This window comes from Chanodichthys erythropterus, chromosome 18 (genome assembly GCF_024489055.1).
Source record: "Chanodichthys erythropterus isolate Z2021 chromosome 18, ASM2448905v1, whole genome shotgun sequence".
NCBI classification, from domain to species: domain Eukaryota; kingdom Metazoa; phylum Chordata; class Actinopteri; order Cypriniformes; family Xenocyprididae; genus Chanodichthys; species Chanodichthys erythropterus.
The window spans coordinates 23185850-23204355 of NC_090238.1; the positions used below are offsets into that span (position 1 = coordinate 23185850).

General features: G+C 35.7%; 1 protein-coding gene across 4 annotated transcripts in view; it reads left to right on the forward strand.

Annotated features, from left to right (window-relative positions):
* Positions 1-18506, forward strand: part of ttc7b (tetratricopeptide repeat domain 7B) — a 40926-nt gene that overhangs the window by 4597 nt on the left and 17823 nt on the right. For 3 of the 4 annotated variants that reach the window (XM_067366747.1, XM_067366749.1, XM_067366751.1), the window contains exons 4-15: positions 3118-3251; positions 3838-3959; positions 9444-9522; positions 10232-10404; positions 10881-10944; positions 12184-12321; positions 13296-13379; positions 14408-14512; positions 14661-14778; positions 15788-15845; positions 15939-16011; positions 16746-16906. In XM_067366747.1, the coding sequence (XP_067222848.1) occupies positions 3118-3251; positions 3838-3959; positions 9444-9522; positions 10232-10404; positions 10881-10944; positions 12184-12321; positions 13296-13379; positions 14408-14512; positions 14661-14778; positions 15788-15845; positions 15939-16011; positions 16746-16906 (1309 nt within the window). The remainder of the gene's footprint in view (positions 1-3117; positions 3252-3837; positions 3960-9443; positions 9523-10231; positions 10405-10880; positions 10945-12183; positions 12322-13295; positions 13380-14407; positions 14513-14660; positions 14779-15787; positions 15846-15938; positions 16012-16745; positions 16907-18506) is intronic. The other variant, XM_067366748.1, reaches the window with a different exon arrangement.

The window sequence follows — 18506 nt, forward strand, 5'->3', positions numbered from 1 at the left end:
ATCTGGCTAGTTTAACGGGCCTTTAAATCTGTGAGAACGGGGATAAGTGCATGTTTAGAGGAACACAGTAGTCGAGAGGAATAGATTTCTGATTAATTTTTTATCTGTATCAGAACAGAAGTCAGAGTGCCTTTTCCAGACTTTGTCTGGTCTCCAGTGTAGCAGGTCTATATAAGGTAAAGGGATTTACAACATGTAAACACACTCTCTCTCTCTTATTCTTTTTTTCACCCCTTTTTCTCTTTGGGCATCAGTGTGGAACAACAAGGCCATAGAAAATCCCTTTGCCTTTATTTGTAATAAAATATGACTTCTCCTTAAAGCTACGGTGTGTAATTTTGTGCCCATATGATAACTATTTTAGCTCCAAGGCCCCCATTTTCAATAACAATATTCAAAAGTTCCCAACCCTAGCTTTGTTCTAAAAACATACTACTTTTAGAGAGCATTTAATTAAAAAATAATTGGACACTTAGTAGGGCTGGATAAAAATATTGATTTCTTGATTTTAATCGATTCTCATTTTCTCATTTTCTCATTTTTTTCTCATTCTAAGTTTTGTTTGTATATAAATAAGTTAATTTTAACCTTCAATATTATAGTAAAGTAGTACCAACTGACTCCCATGTGTAGTTTACAACATTAGTTGAGAGATTTTTTTCCTCTAGAAAATTTGCCATGTACTGTAACTGATGTACTACATCCAAAATAATCGATATCGAATCGAATCATGAAAATTGTGTCAATACCCAGCCCTAACACTTAGTGGCTATTTAGTGCAAGATGAATCAATACTTTTGGTTGGTTTTCTCAATAGAGAAAAACTGTCCATTAAAAAATTAAAAAATGTTTCGGGTCAATAAGAAGTGCTCATCAAGGCTGCTTTTATTTGATCAAAAATACAGTAAAGACGGTAATTATTACATTTTAAAATAATTTTTTCTATTTGAAAATATTTAAAAATGTAATTTATTCCTGTGATGGCAAAGCTGAATTTTTAGAAGCCATTACTCCAGTCTTCAGAGTCACATGATCCTTCAGAAATCATTCTAATATGCTGATTCTGTGATTAAGACACATTTCTTATTATTAGCAGTGTTGTGCAGTGTTAAACAGTTTAACATTTCTGTGGAAACCATGATATTTTCTCAGGATTCTTTGATAAATAGAACGTTTATAACAGCATTAATTTGAAAAAGATTTTTTGTAACAATGTGAACTGTCACTTTTGATCAGTATTCATTTCTTTAAAAACAAATCTTACTGTACCCAAACTTTTGAACAGTCGTGCAGATGCATAAAACCTTTCATATAAATTTAATTCCAATCAGTCCACTCTTGTTCTCTTCCTGTTTTACTAAGACTTCACAGTCAGTGCACTTTTAATCTGGTCTCATCATTACTTTCTTGCTCGTGGTGGATTATTCGGCTCCGTTTTCATTTTGGAATCTTTTTGTGACTCGGTACCAGACCGTTTTCTTTATCCGGTGATATCCGTTTATAAGTCGTTATCTATTATTGAAGCAGTTTGAAAAGTAGTTAGGAGGGCTACAGTTACTGTTTCCTGTCACATAGCCATACTGTCATGAAAACTTTATCTGCATGGAGAACCCAATACGAACGGCAGCCAAACAAACAACTCTCATTATGTTTACCGGCCACCTGAGCGCCGGGTCTGGCCTGTTTTTCTCGTGCTATGAGAGATTTAAGATGTGACTTAGGAAGTTGAAGCCAGTAGACAGAGATTGGCCACAGATTGTGTGACATCTCTAAGGAACCGTGCTTGTATCTTTACCGTGTTACTTGGCTCTCAGCTGACCCAGACGAAGCAAGAAGATACGGCAGTGGAACAGACATCAGCTTCTGCTAAAACATTTAAAGCTTTTCTGGTTTGTCTGAGGTCTTTGATTTTCTCACACATGTATATTTTAGAGTCTTACTTCCTCTGACCCGCAGCAACAAACAATGTTCAGTTTGACCCTTTCTGAATGAATATCAATCCTCCAAAGTAACAATAATCAGAATTGATAGAAACGCTGTGTGAAATTCAACCTTTTCTGTTGATGTTTAATGCTGCATCACTAAATTTCACACAAGTGAATACTGTGGCTCATTAGAAATTGAATAGAACTAGGATTTTGAAAGGAATAGGGTTGGATTGAGGCCAGAACTTTGGCTTTGTTACTTTACCAGCCTGTGGTAACTACATATCAAAAACTAAATCGATGCCTCAAGCAACAAATAAACAACTATGAAATGTAAGGACTGTCAATCCATAATCTGTTGATTTGGACGATGTGCATATAAGATACAGATACAAAAATACAGATATTAATTATTTTATTGTTACATTTAACTAACATTATAAACATTAATTAATAAAAGGTTTTAAATGTTTTTCAATTGGAAAATAATTGAAAAATTAAAACATCAACTACAATCAAGTGTTTTTTCTGACCTTACTGAATGCAAAATTGTTGTTCAATATACATCTGTGTGGAGTGAGATTTTTTTGAACCAGACCATACATTATGATAATATAAATTCTATATATTATATATAACAATATATAATATATAAACAAAAACTAGTTAAAACATTTATTTTCAAAAAACGTTTTTTTTTTTTTTGTTTTTTTTTTCATTCAACCTGATCAGAACAGTGCAGTGATGCATAATGTAATATATATATATATATATATATATATATATATATATATATTACATATTTACATTTTTATTTTTCACTAAATAATTGATAGTGCATTCCTTCATTTTACTTTTAAGTGACCCTTCTAGTTCTCCATAGTTGTGTTGAATTTGGTAAATGCATTAAAAATCATATTTAATAATTTATTTAATTCCTGATTGTATTTAAATCCTGATGGTATGGTACAATGATACATTTATAGTATAGCTATGCCATATAGTCCTAAAAGGGAACAAAAGTTAGAATCAATTATTGCCTTTTTTCACCCATCAGATTATCTTTATTGAAATGCGCTGTCATAAGTCATAAACATCCTTCTGAATCTGGCAGACTGCTAGGACAGCTCTGTGTACTTTTCTTGCTGCTGGCATGTGTAAGGCATCTCATCCATCTACTGTTTGTTCGTAGGTCTTTGTCTGGAGAAAGTGCCCATGGCGTCCCCATCGCTGTCCAATCGTAATGCAGACAGAGACCAGGAGATCATCACTTGCTATGAGAAGTCTGGAGACATTGCCCTGCTCTATCTTCAAGAGGTAGAAAAGGTATCTCCAAATGTTTTCACTACTGTTTTATCATGTTTTTTTTTTAGTCAAATGTACATTGATTTTGTGGCTGAGGACAGTACTGCTGCAGAGGGTCAGCCATCCGTGAGACTAATCTCTTCCTGTCCTACTTGTGAACTTTAAATCACAATCAAAGCCTTTTACAGGTCAAAGTTCTCTTGCACTAATTCTGTTGCAGTAGTAGTGCACAGATTCATTCCTCTGCACGGTGTTCAGTATTTACTGCTTGTGATTTAGCGTTGGTCGGGAAGGGAGGGAGAGAGAGTGAATGATGGCAGGAGAGGAGAACGGCAGAGCTTGTGTTCTGCTGCAGTGTTGACGCTGCATTTTTTGGGTGCAGCCGAAGTTTTACGGTTGACCTTCATGCATGGCACACTCCTTCTAACCGCCATCCTATCTAAAGTGTTCTCCGGGGAAATATAGCAAATATGACTCTGTGCTTATTTTGAAGATATGGTCTGAATTTGCTGAATAACTAACAGGAAGTGACCGGGGAAAAGAGTTTGAGCTTGTTTCAGTTATGATTGACAGTAGTATTTGATGATGTGTCATGTACTGTCTTCAGGCTCTTAGTGCAGGAATTCAGAACCGCAGCCCAAAGCCTGGCCCGGTCACACAGGAACAGGAACTTGGCTACTTCCTAGAGACTGGACTTCAGAGGGCTCATGTTATTCATTTCAAAAATGGGTGAGTATATGTGTGTGTTTATATTCTAAGTACCTAGGGCTGGGTGATATAACTGAAAATATGTAACTAAAATAGATATTTCCATTTTTTCATCCTCTTGACAATATTTGATATTGTTTTGAAAAGGGTCTCAAGAATCATTATTTCGAACAAACAACAAATTAGATTCAAACTGTTAAATGCAAGAAGTAATACTGTAAAAATGAAGGCAAATGTATAATATGTATTTTTATTATAAAGTTATATGCATTACTAAAACAATAAACAACATTTACTTACGTATACACTACCATTTAAAAGTTTAGGGTAAGTGAGGGTAAAAAATAATAATTTATTCAGCAAGGAAGCATCATAAGTGACAGTAATGTTACAAAAAGATATGTATTTCAAATAAATGCTTGATTTTTCTTTTCATCAAAGAATCCTGAAAAATATTGATCATTGTTTGCACATAAATTTTAGTCAGCATAACTGTTTTCAACTTTGATAATAATAAAAATGCTTTTTAATGGTGCCCAAGAATGCTTTTTCACAAGATGTAATATAAGTCTAAGGTGTCTCCTGAATGTGTCTGTGAAGTTTCAGCTCAAAATACCCCATAGATTTTTTTTGATTAATTTTTTTAACTGCCTATTTTGGAGCATCATTAACTATACACTGATTTTGGCAGCGCCGCCCCTTTAAATGGCGTACTCCCTGCCACACGAGCTCTCGACTATATTACAGTGCATTTACAAAGTTCACACAGCTAATATAACCCTCAAATGGATGTGCACAGATCCAGACGTGAATACTGCCTTTCCTTGTCTAATGCCTTGAACATGGGCTGGCATATATGCAAATATTGGGGTCATACATATTAATGTAATTACGTAACAGTCGGTGTTATGTTGAGATCTGCGTGTTTTCTGGAAGTCTTTTAAACAAATGAGATTTATATAGGAAGGAGGAAGCAACGGGGTTTGAAACTCAATGTATGTCTTTTCCATGTACTGAACTCTTGTTATTTAACTATGCCAATATAAATAAAATTTTTGATTCTAGGGCACCTTTAAGCAGTAAATAAGTATATTAGAATGATTTCTGAAGGATCATGTGACACTGAAGACTCGAGTAATGGCTGCTGAAAATTCAGCTTTGAATTCAGCATTATTACAATTAAAAAAACTTTTTAAATATTACTGTTTTACTGTATTTTTGATACAGAAGTTCAGCCTCGGTGAGCAAATATTTTAAAAATCCAACCCAAAACTTTTTAAGAGTAGAGTTTTTTGTTTTTTTTTGAAAATCATTGAAACTTACAGTTTGAACTGATTAACAAAAAATAATCAAACTATAAACACGGTTTTGCAAAATTAGTTCAGTGACACATTCTTAATGAAACGTAATAGTCAAATAAAATTTAAAAGCATGGTGATAATCAGTGTAGATTTAAATCACTGCAAAATCATCTCAAATATGTTTTGTATATTTTGTGTTTATATAGAATTCAGAATATCACTCAGCCCTGTCAGTAACACAGCACATTATGATTCATGGCTCATAAAGGCTTCCTTTAGAGACACCTGAGACAATGGTGTCCATTCATTTATCAGTCCTTCAGTTTGTACATCCCTTGTTTTCTCTCTCCACCCCTCTTTCCCTTAGACATGTGCTACAGTAAGTGGTCTAGGAATCTGCTGAGCTTTTTGTCTGCCAACTAACTCCCTGTCTGTCTTTGTGCCTTTTTTTTGTTTGTTTCTGTCAAATGCCTCATTAACATCATCAGCCTGTGTATGTCTGTGCGTCTCATGTTATTTATGTGTGTTTTGATGCCACACTCTCCACCTGCACCACGACCTCTGCACCATGGAGCTGTGTGTTTGACGACTACTCGTACGTATACCTACACGTTCTTCATGTAGAGTAGTGCCTTGCTTTTATTGTAGGAGCTTCACACAGAAGCCAAAACCTAGTGAGCTGCCTTTTTAAGCAGTGTTTTAAGGCAGCATAGGCACGCTCTCAACATGAAGGCTGCATCATTACGCTGCATTCAAAATTCTAATTTTAAGTTAGCATCGTATGTATCCTTAATGGATAAGAAAATCCCAGAATGCATTGAAACAAATGGAAAAAAAACTGTCCAAGATGATAAACAATGCAAAATATGTTGATTATAAATACTTATTTATTCAAAGCCAAAAAGTTCAAAAAAAAAATGATAAAGCTATTAAAAATAAAATCTATTAAGTCTAATAAAATGTAATGGAAATAAAATATATTCATAAATATTACAATAGAATGTACACTACTGTTTAAAAATGTGTGTGCGTTTATGGCTTTGTCAAGATTTGTCAAGAAAAAAACAGTAAGGAAATTTATAATGTTACAAAGTATTATATGTATTTGGCATACAGTCAAACCAAAAATTATTCAGACACTAGATATCATTGTTTATATTTTTTTACTAGTGGGTGCAGGACACTATAGTTCATTTATGTAAGTGAGGATAGCAAAATAAAGTAAACTGTGACATATTATACCCAAAAATTCTTCATACAGTGGACTACTAGTAAAACTGATACAAATTTAGGACCAAAAATGATTCAGACTCTTTGACCTGACCATGTTTTGCTTAAATGTTTTCTGACATAATTAAGATTAATTTTTTTTCTGACACAGTTTAACTCTGAGATCTTGTCATATTTTATTACCATTTTTTTAAACTATAGTGAATAAACTGTAATAATGAATGAAATGTTCAAGGTGTCTGAATAAATTTTGTTTTGACTGTATGTAACTTACATTGCATTCAAGGTACACATTTTATCAGTTCATACATTTCCTGAGATTCTAAATGATGACATTGCGGTTGCTATCACCTGTTTGAGCTACAGTAATGTAGATTTTTCAGTTTTTACTCAACATTTGTCTATTTTTTGCATATTAATGTAAAAAGCTGTTAGCTTAGCAACATGCTAACTTTAAACTTTATAAAAAAATCAATTGTGAGTTGAGTCACACAGTGACAACAAGGTAGGCAACTATTTTTGGAGCAAAACGAATCAAACAGAGAGAGGGAAATGAAAATGAGAGTGTCTAGATAGTGCTGCTTTGATGCCCAGTTGAATTTAACATGGAGCATCTCACAGGTGGATTAATCTCTGTCAGGAAAAATTTGATGTTGTTTACTCCGATAGACCTTCTGATTGCAGAGAGATTAAGAGAGTAAAAGATCTTTTGCAGAGAGTAACAGATTTAGTCCGTGATCTTCCTGTTGTAGGAGGGGAAGGGAAGCTGAAGGGGTAGGAGAAAAGTTCATACTATAACCTAATCTTTCGTTCTAACCAGAGGTACATCTTTTTTTTCTTTCTTTTAGTGATTTGCAGCACTAGCGTGAAACCTGAGGTGACCTTACACATGCCAATTTGAGCTTGTTTATGAGAATGTCTGTCATTATTGTGCAGTGAGTGTGTGGTTGGGGAAGGATCTACCGTATGGATGCAGGTGGGGCATCTGTCAGTGCTTGTAATGCATCTATGTGAAATATGACCGCTGCAGCAGTGCATTGTGGGTAATGTATCTGTTAGGCTCATAAATGATTGAAAGCAGTGTCTTTAAACCTCATGCAACATTCAGTACTTACAGGACAACAAATGTTCAGTGCTCAGTCTGTGTGCTATAAAAACTCTGTAGACTGGTTTAAAGGTATTAAAATTATAGCTGATGATTATTACATATTATTTTTCATATGATCTAACTGATATTTAGATAGAATTTGAATAAATAAAAGACAAATCACTAAAAAAGAAAAATCAGTCATTTTAAATGCTTCATGTGAATTTAGGCATAACAACATTATAATGTAGAGTATAAAAATGGATATTCATTTTCAGATTTCTTAAAGATTACATTTAGCATAGTTTATTAAATTATTAGTGTTTTAAAGATTAATTTTAAATGAAAGTTTCTATAGTATTTTCTTCCCTATTGTGGCGTGTATCCGAGTGAAACGGCTTCTTGAAGAAGAAAAAATGTAGGGCGGGTTTTGACTTTGACTTTACGTTTAAGGATACGTAGTTGTGAACTCTGAAATTGTGATATTTGGAAACAAACAATATATACACCTATTTGGGGTTGAACGACTTTTTAAAGTCTACATTTATGTGATCAAATTTGAGCCGATGTCGACTAGTCGCTGATGACGTCATTAATGAACAAATAAGCCTGAATCTCGAGCTGAGACTCGATCGCGGGTTGCCTTGTGCACAGCTATGGCATATGTGATGCCCACAAGGCTATTGCTCCTACATAACAGCTTATTTTGAACAGTTCTTTTGTTTTTGTGTCATCATATTTCTCATATTTCTCACAGATTTCTGCTCATTCTAATTCAGATACAGATAAAGTAGCACAGTAAAGATTACATTTATATGAATGCATTAGTGAGAGAGTGATTGCGTGTATGAAATAATTCTACCTGGCAGCATCTCTCTATTCTAATAGTGAAGCTGTGGATTAGAAATATATGCTAGAACTTTTCAGTTTCTAGGCCATTTTATTGATGAATCACAGAACATTGAATGTTTCTGTGAATGCACAATTTGCACGTGATGTGCGTGCTACTTTTTTATGTGTGTGCGTGTTACAATGTAGCAGTGCATTAGTTTAGAACAGCGATCAACTTATTTGTATAATAAGCTGTTTAAAACATGCATTCACCCAATCAATACTGAGAATCTGTATGGTATAATCAAACATATCTTGTGCAACATTCTCGGAGTATACATTTATTTGTCATTTACTGTTGGATACGGAGCATAAATGTGGACTTCAAAGATTTCTTATCCTGTTGCGCCCTCTGTAGGCCATGATCAGAGACTAGTCAACATAACGCTTAAAGCATCATGGCAAAGCATTCAAATCGACTAGTCGATTAGTCTGTTATTTCTGTTTCTCTCTATGTGGCTCGCTCTTATCACTATTTTGACACTCTGTAAGGCGTCTCCCTGTGTATTCACGTGCGCCTCTGCAATGCTTCACACCTCCACAGCCTCAAGCTATATTCTGTTTTTTTCATAGACGTCCATTCATGGTGTGTGTGTGTGTGTTTTCGTGTGCTGTCAGTTTGTGTGGAATATTGCAGTCTGATGAGGATATTCGACAGGCTATAACATATTTACAGGTTCTGCAGCATTCATATAGGTGTCAATTGTGACTTGCACTGTATCCAGAACTGCTGTAACCGATGTGCCCTACAGTCCCTGATAACTTCCTGTCCACTGATAAGTGACTGCTTTAGTCTGACTGCTTGATGCTAGAGCTCATTAAATCATGGCAGAGGTCTGACTTGTCCTGAGGGTGTCTTTGCGTGTGTTTCCATGTGTTTGTGTATGAAGTTTGTCCTGAGTCGATGTGAAATTTGTTGATGTCAGCCGTCAGGTTTCTTCGGCTCTCTAGAGGTGATTAATGGGTCATTTTTTTCTCTATTTCCCGGTGCTGCAGTAACCTGACCCGTGGTGTCGGCCGCTTCCGAGAGATTCTCCGAGCCGTTGAGACCAGAACCACTCAGAACCTACGTATGGTGAGTTTTGTGTGTTTATGGCTTTGTATTGTTGTCTCTATCTAGAACAGTGGTTGTCAACATTTTTGGACCCCAAGTCCTCTCGTTATGCACGACAATGTTCATAGAGTCCCTGTGCAGATTTCTGGTACTTCTGCTATAATGAAAAGCTGCTGCTTTTCAAACTTTTTCATTTACAGAATTCAGGAGTGTCAATGTTTTACAGTAATTAAAACTTGAATGTTGTTGAGAGATGTGTCTCTCTTCGGTATGTTTGCAGTGCAAGAAAATCATAGGAGAACCGGTACAAGCTTTGACTCATTCATGTTGCCAGATCTTCCTAGAAAGAAAAAAACAGCGAGCAAGAACAAGCCCATTATAAACCGAGATAAATCCAAATGCTTAATATTGAAAACATGACCAAAATAAAGCGTCTCACACCTGCCTACTTAATCAACTTCATAAATTGGATCGCTTTTTGAGTCAAGCTCAAACAACAAGCCCAAAATAAGTGGACATGGCAACACTTCATGTGCGCAGTCTGCGAAGATACCATAGCGGATACCAAACATGTGACACGGCAAACAATAATTTAGGGGATTCACTTATGTAGTTGTCATTCCTGAAACTTTACAGTGTGTATGTGGCCTTCCAAGTCATTTTGGAAGTTTGCTGAGGCCCACTGATTGAGAACCACACTGAAGGTATATGTTTGTGTGTTTGTGTTTAGACTATTGCCAGGCAGCTTGCAGAGATCCTGCTGAGGGGCATGTGTGAGCAGAGTTACTGGAACCCACTGGAAGACCCCCCTCACCACTCCCCGCTGGATGATCCTCTCAGACACACCCCGCACACAAAGGACTATGCCCTCAGCCGCCGCCCACGCATCTACTCAGGAGAGAAGTAGGACATATCTCCAGCTCTTCTAGCCTGTGCTTCTCTCCTCCCGTTTGTATAGTGGCATGCCTAAAGCCCGAAATATACTTAAGTTGTGATGCAAACACTTAATGTACAGCCCAATGCACCACCTTTCATTTCTAAAATTAAAATAAAAATAAATTAATGCTAAATAGAGATAAAGCAAAAACAAATAAAAATGCCAAAAAAACTTCAACTAATATTGAACTGAAAACTGAAAATATAAAAATAAAAGCTAATAAAAAACACTATTTAAATAGTAGTATTTCAATTACCATTAGATTTCTTGCTCTTGTGCATCTCGCCAGGTTAGGACAATTTTCTGTTTTTCTTTTTATGATGTAGCATGAAAAAATGGGAACAATTTATTGATCAGAATCCTGGTAGCTTGTTTCTTGTTACTGTATTCATGATGTCATGGATAGAAAAGTTCATTATGGCCTTTCTCTCTTTCTATCTAGTTTGTTTTGTCCACAGGAGAACACAGAGGAGGCCTTACTTCTGTTGTTAATCAGTGAATCCATGGTAAGTAGCAGTAAAACTTCTGTGACCCTCTGAACTGCTGTGGTTTGACCACCAACACTGAAGCTAGAACATGTAAATGAAGTTAGCGTGGTCTGTTGCTGCAGGTTTTTCAGCTTGGAACATCATAATAGCAATAAAAACAGCTGGAGAATCAGAAATGCCTTTAGCTTTAACTCAGCAGAATTAAACCATTAGCTCTCTTTTTCATGTGGCTTTTTCTTTAATTTTCTTTAAACTGACCGTTCAACAGCTCAGGGATTGACTGTATTTAGTTATAACTAGTTTTTACTTAGGCACAGTGTGAATAAGAGTGTTTCATGTAATAGAAATAAGGTTTTACAACTGCAAAGTGACCTTTAAGGAAGTAAGCTGTCTAATATTATTAGTGGCATCTATTATTGTTAGTTCTGGTATACACTAAGACTTTTTTACTTTTTTAAGAAATACTAATATATATATATATATATATATATATATATATATATATATATATATATATATATATATATATATATATATATATATATATATATATATATATATATGACATTAAAGACATCTATAATGATACAAAAGATTTTTATTACAAATGTGACCCTGGACCATATAACCAGTCATAAGTCACACGGCACGGGTATATTTGTTGCAATAGCCAACAACACATTGTATGGATCAAAATTATCAATTTTTCTTTTACATTTAAAATCATTAGGATAAGATCATGTTCCATGAAGATAATTTGTAAAGTTCCTACCGTAAATATATCAAAATTTTATTTTTGTGTGTGGATATGCATTGCTAAGGACTTCATTTGGACAATTTTAAAGGCAATTTTCTCAATATTTGTATTTTTTTGCACCCTCAGATTGCAGATTTTCAAACAGTTGTATCTCGGCCAAATATTGTCCATACATCAATGGAAAGCTTATTTATTCAGATTTCAGATGATGTATAAATCTCAATTTCAAAAAAACTGACCCTTATGACTGGTTTTATGGTCCAGGATCACAAATATCAACAGGGCACTGAAGACTAGAGTAATGATGCTGAAAATTCAGCTTTGCCATCAAAGGATAAAATTACATTTTAAAATTTGGAAAAATATTGTAAATATTTTAATATTGTAATATGTCACAGTATTACTCTTTTTACTGTATTTTGATCAAATACATGCAGCCTTAGTGAGCATAAAATATTTGTGTGTGTGAATGTGTTTATTCATTTCTGTATTTATCATAGGCTAACAGAGACGCAGTATTGAGTCGAATCCCTGAACACAATAACGATCGAATCATCAGCCTCCAGAGCGCCTCGCTGGTCTATGACCTGCTAACCATCGCGCTTGGCAGACGCGGACAGTATGAGATGCTCTCAGAGGTGAGGTCCTGCCCACACTGATCGCTATGGGATCGTTCAGGAATACTCCCTCAGCGGGACGAGTTAAACCTCCTAGTGTGGTTGCTGTGGTAACGAGACCAGACATGCACTCTAGACTGCACTCCCTCTGTGTGTGTGTCTGTGACTGGTCTAGAGGTTATGCGCAACGTGTATTTGAGTTTGTGAGCATATAAAAAAACAGAATGCTGCTTCAATTATATTATATTATATTATATTATATTATATTATATTATATTATATTATATTATATTATATTATATTATATTATATTATATTATATTATATTATATTATATTATATTATATTATATTATATTAATTCAGAACTAATGAGGATTTAGTAGAGCAGAAGTCTGCATGTCACAGTTTTGTCCAAATCTTTTAAGTAAACAGCATTATTTAACAACTTTCTACTTAGTTTCGTTTTAGCCATGGACAAACCTGAAATTATTGTTTTCAGAAGCCTGGCTTATTTAAGACAGTGCAGGCAGATGAAAAAAAAACATTTTGATGTGTAAGTGTTTTGTAGTTTGATGTTTTCATTAGTTTACCTGAGCAGATTTTTCTCTTCCATCTCCATCTGTTGATCCTGCTGTTGTTGTTAATGTTGAACTCAGCTTAACTTTTGCTGTGTCTTTTATATTCAAGGATTTCGCGGTTGTGCTACCGCAGAGCCCCAGGAGCCTGTCATATTTATTGTGTGTGCCCTCTGCAGGGTCATGTGTGTTTGTGTAGCTGTTTGTTATATAGATCTAATTGTTCAATGATTTGCTCTCTGCTAAGCTCCTAGTGTGATTAACCGTAAAGCCTCAGAGACACGCTGAAAGCCTGTGGTAATCTACAGCAGGAGACATGGCCTGGCTCTGTGTTTGACCTTTGAGTGTGTATCTGTTGGGGTTATAATTATTCTTCTCAAATCTCATCTGAGGTTATCTTAATGTATCCTCTCTACAGTGTCTCGAAAGAGCCATGAAGTTTGCCTTTGAGGAGTTTCATCTCTGGTTCCAGCTCGCTCTCTCCCTGATGGCTGCTGGGAAGGTTAGTGTTCCATTTTATAACTCCTGTGTACCCCAAAGTTTCCATGGTCATATCAGGCAATTGTAAAGTTGTAATTTCAAGGCCTATGAAAATCATGAAAATGAATAATGTTGAAAATGAATGAAAATTTATTTTATAAAGATTTAAAATAATATCTCATATATATTGGGGGAGGGGGTTGGTCACGTTTTTGAAAGAAGTCTTTTATGCTCACAATTTATTGGATCATAAATACAGTAAAAACAGTAATGTTGAAAAATAATATCACAAATAGTTTTCTATCTATTTCAAAGTGTAATTTATTCCTGTGATGGAAAAGCTGATTTTTTAAGCGTCATTACTACAGTGTCACATGATCCTTCGGAAATCATTCTGATATGCTGATTTGTTGCTCAAGAAGCATTTCTTATTGTTGAAAACAGTTGTCCTGCTTAATATTATAATAGTTTCTATAAATAAAAGATTTAAAAGAGCTGTATTTATTTAAAATATAATTTTTGTAACTTTATAATTGTCTTTACTATCAATTTTGATAAAAATAAGTGTCAATGCTGAATAAAAGTACAGTTTTCTTTAAAAAAATAAAATTAAATTAAATTTTTACTGACCCCAAAAATAGGCTATGTTCAGACTGCAGGCAAATCAGATTTCTTTCTCAAATCAGATCTTTTCAGGCTCTATTATTTGCAAGTAATCCAAAAAGATGTGTGTCCAGATATACCCAGCCTATCTGCATGGGTTGCTTTGGTAACGATGTAGGCGTATCCACGTATGTGACGAGCAGGAAAATGGAGGTGCATCATCTCACTCTCCAAATAACCACCTCCAAATGTGGTTTTAATAAGATTTGAAAAATCATATTTTGTCTGTCCAAAATTTCAAGCCCATCTAGATATGCAAAAAAAAAAATCTGACTTTTTTCTTGTAGTCTGAACACAGCCTTATATACCATTTTTATAAAATATCAAATATTTCTGCTAGAAATGATTCTTTATGAGTGCAGTCTTGGTGTTTTTGTCTTCGTGTAGTCTGCTCGAGCAGTAAAAGTGCTGAAGGAGTGTATGAGACTGAAACCGGACGATCCCACCATCCCTCTGCTGGCCGTCAAGCTGTGTATTGGAAACCTGCACTGGGTAATGAAAGCGGAATCATGGGAAATATGCACAGGCTCAACCGGAGAGCTGACACTGACCTGTTTATGACTCTGTAAATCCATTACTGTTAGACCGTCCATGAACAGTGAGATGGTGATGACATGGGGTGTGTATTTGTGTGTTTTAGCTGGAAGAAGGTGAGCGCTTCGCTAAAATAGTGATTGATATGGGTGAGAAGGCGGCTGAATTCAGGGCCAAAGGCTATCTAGCTATTGGTCTCGTCTACAGTCTGAAAGCCACAGATGGTGAGCAAACACCAATGCACTAGGACACACTGTATATACCATTTCTATAACCTTACAAGAATATAGTATTTACACATTCTGTATATTTTCTATAATCCATTTTTAATACTTTATACCCTGTTTCTATTTTCTTTAATAGCTCTCTATAACACTCCTTCTACTTGATTTCTTTATAATGCTTTATACTTTTTCTCAATAATTTCTCCATAACCTGTATTTTTGTTCTGTACCTTTTCTCTACCTTATATAATATGCGCTGTACCCCTCTATAATTCCTATATAGTATAATATACTATATAGGAATACTAATATATAAATATAAATATATATATATACTTCTTTTTTTCCAGAAACTGGAAGTGTCGATATATTAAATTAGTTAAACCAGATTCTATAAGATTCAAGGTTCTGCATATTTTTTTAATAAAAATAATGGTTATTGAGGGAAGAAATATAATTTTTTTATTGATTCATGTGTGTGTGTTTTAGCATTTTAATTAGGACTTGATTAATTTTTTAATATGAATAAATAATTTCAAATCATCCTGTGGCCCCTTTGTGGCCCGGGACCCTGGTTGAGAACCACTGTTGTAAACTCTTTCTGCAGTTGATTTGTACTTTTCCCTTTCTATGTTCTTATATAACACACTGTTGAAGCACTCTGTACCTTTCTGTAATGCCTTTTGTAATGTGCTATATGCTTTCTCTACATTCTATAACATGCTCTATATGTACCCTTTCTATAATCCATTTATACTTTATAACTGCTTTCTTTTCTTGCATAACACACTCTTTACATCTCTGAAATAACAGTTACATAATTTATAATGCTCTCAACATAATCTCTTTATAATCACTCTATAATGCTCTATACATTATCTCTTCCCTCTAATACTCTCTATGATCCCTTGATACCCTTTCTCTAATATTAAGGTATCTGAAACCTTATAGATTTCTCATAAGTTGCTTTATCTTGTCCTAACAATCTTCTCTCTGTCTGTCTTTACAGCATCTCTTCGAGGAATGCAGGAAGAGTATCAGAAAAAAGCACTGAGCGCTTTCCAGAGGTGATTTTCAGACTGTCCTAAATTTCTCTCTATCTCTCTCTCTCTCTCACACTCTCTCACACACTGATGAAACACTCTGTTTCTCTCTCTCAGGGCACAGAGTCTGTCCCCCACTGATCATCTGGCTGTTTTCTACTTGGCATTGCAGCTGGCTGTATCTCGACAGGTAGGAGGATCAACATCTGCTTCTTACACACAGGTTGTGAGAATTAAAACATCTCAACACTCAGATGATGGAAATCTAGTCAGACTGGTTGTTATGACAATAGAGTTCTCCTCCAGTTTGCTCTTGATACCTAGGTGACACCTATAAGCATTTCCATATGGCTAAATTCATCTGCTTCAAGTCACACATAGAGCTGGGCAATGTGGCCAAAAATATTATCACAATGTTTTTTTTCCATATCATTCAATATTGATATTTATCACAATATTTTAATACCATTTATGAGGAAGAATGTACAGTACACATGTTTGTTAGACCTCAGGAAAGAATGTAAACATAACTTTACCGCTTTTACCTAACTTTTACCTTTTAATTTAGGGCTTTAATCTATTTTATTTTATTTTAATCTTTTATTCCCCAAATTTTTAATCAAAAATGGTGTCTAATCAAAGTAAACTTGCATAAATAACAATTTAGCCAATCTTTTAATTTTCAATAAATTTACAACAAAAATGCATTTTTACAACCAAGCTTGTATGAATTAAAACATGGATCTTGGTACACATCTAACTACATAACACTCTTCAAGTTCTTACCAAAAGAAGATTGTTTTGTCCTCGTTTCCCTCTGTCTGTCTCTCTCCCCAGATGTCAGTCTGTTATTTTTCCTTCTCATTTGTCTCTCACCCCGTTTAAACAATCATCTAATAAAAGCATCTCTTGTGTGTATGTCAGATTCCAGAAGCTCTCGGTTATGTACGCCAGGCGTTACAGCTGCAGGGCGATGATGTTCATTCACTGCACCTGCTGGCCTTGCTGCTGTCAGCTCAAAAACACTACCACGATGCTCTCAACATCATCGAGATGGCCCTCAGCGAATACCCTGAGAACTTCATGTGAGTCCAACACACTCACAGTCACTGTCACACTTTATTTAACATCTCGAGCTTATAGTTGGATGTAGCCTTGTTTTTTGACTGCACTGAGTCGATACAGTTGTCAGCAGCCAATCAAAGAAGGGGAAGGAGGCTATTCTTGGATCAGAGGACCAATCAGATGATTCCATGTTGTTTTGCCCAGCATTTTTAAAGCCTCACACACACAAATGCACACACAGCAGCAGGCAGTGTTTAGACATTTAGAGGCATGCCACAATGCCCACCCTAATGAGAATGTTTGTGTTCGCTGTAGCAGCTGGGATAGATGGGTACATATCTGCTGCTGGCATCTTCAATTAGACGAGTTGGAAGTATGTGTGTGTGTGCTGGATGTTTGGAGCACTGGGCAGTCCCCACGCAAATTCCTTTCACATTTGATTTGATCAGAGCCCCCCCCCATATCTGTGTTTATGTGTGTGTGTGTGTTGTCGTCCTTCCGGGTGTGTGCTTCAGCCACTTACATAATAAAAAAAATACAACAGCTTTCTTTTTCCTTCAATCCTATGGCCCTCTTTTTCACCCTTTTTTTTCCTAAAGGGTTTTGGTGTGTGTGTGTGTGTGTGTGTGTGTGTGTGTGTGTGTGTGTGTGTGTGTGTGTGTGTGTGTGTGTGTGTGTGTGTGTGTGTGTGTGTGTGTCTGTCTGTGTGTGTGTGTGTCTGTGTGTGTGTGTCTGTGTGTGTGTGTGTGTTTCCATGCATTTTGCTTCATTGCCTTGAAAGGAAATGCGCCAGAACATCCAGCCCTCCTTATTCCACACACACAGACACACGCGACAGGATTAATTCAGTGCTTGTGTGGGTGTCCTAGCGGTGTAGTGTGCAAATACAGCAGAGATGAAAGAACCGCTGATGAGAATGTGCCTTCAGCTCTTTGAATTGGCTGAACTCAGATCAGCGTGGCCTTCAGAGACCACAGAGCATGTTTAAAGCTCAAACTGATCTCAGTTCAGGCTGCAACAACAACGAACTGTTGAAGAGCAGCCTCAATAAATGGTATCTGCTTCACACACACACCAGCTGGATCTCCTCACACGCTGCCATATCTGATTATAGAAATGCCCATCTGCACTCTCAGTGGTGGGACGTTCACTCAGTGCGAGCAGATCTACTATCTGCAGAAATGTGTGTGAAATACAGGTGTTACCAAGAGATTCTGTGTGCACTCATTAGCAGAGATTTGCACCACTAGACAGGATACAATACACCCCAAACACCCCTACACATATTTACAACACAGCACGCAATATAACACAAACGCATCATTTGGATTATTGGATATTTTGGGTATTTAATTGTGGGTTTCTCCTATTTTTATGTTTAGATTATCTTTGCTGTTATCTTATGCTCACTTCCAACTTTTTTTTAAATTATTATTTTAAAATGTAATTTATTCCTGTGGTGGCAAAGCTGAATTTTCAGCAGCCATTACTCCAGTCTTCAGTGTCACATGATCCCTCTGTGATGAATAGAAACTTCAAAAGAACAGCATTTATTTGAAATAGAAATATTTTCTAACATAAATGTCCTAATAGTCACAATTTAATGTGTACTTGCTAGGC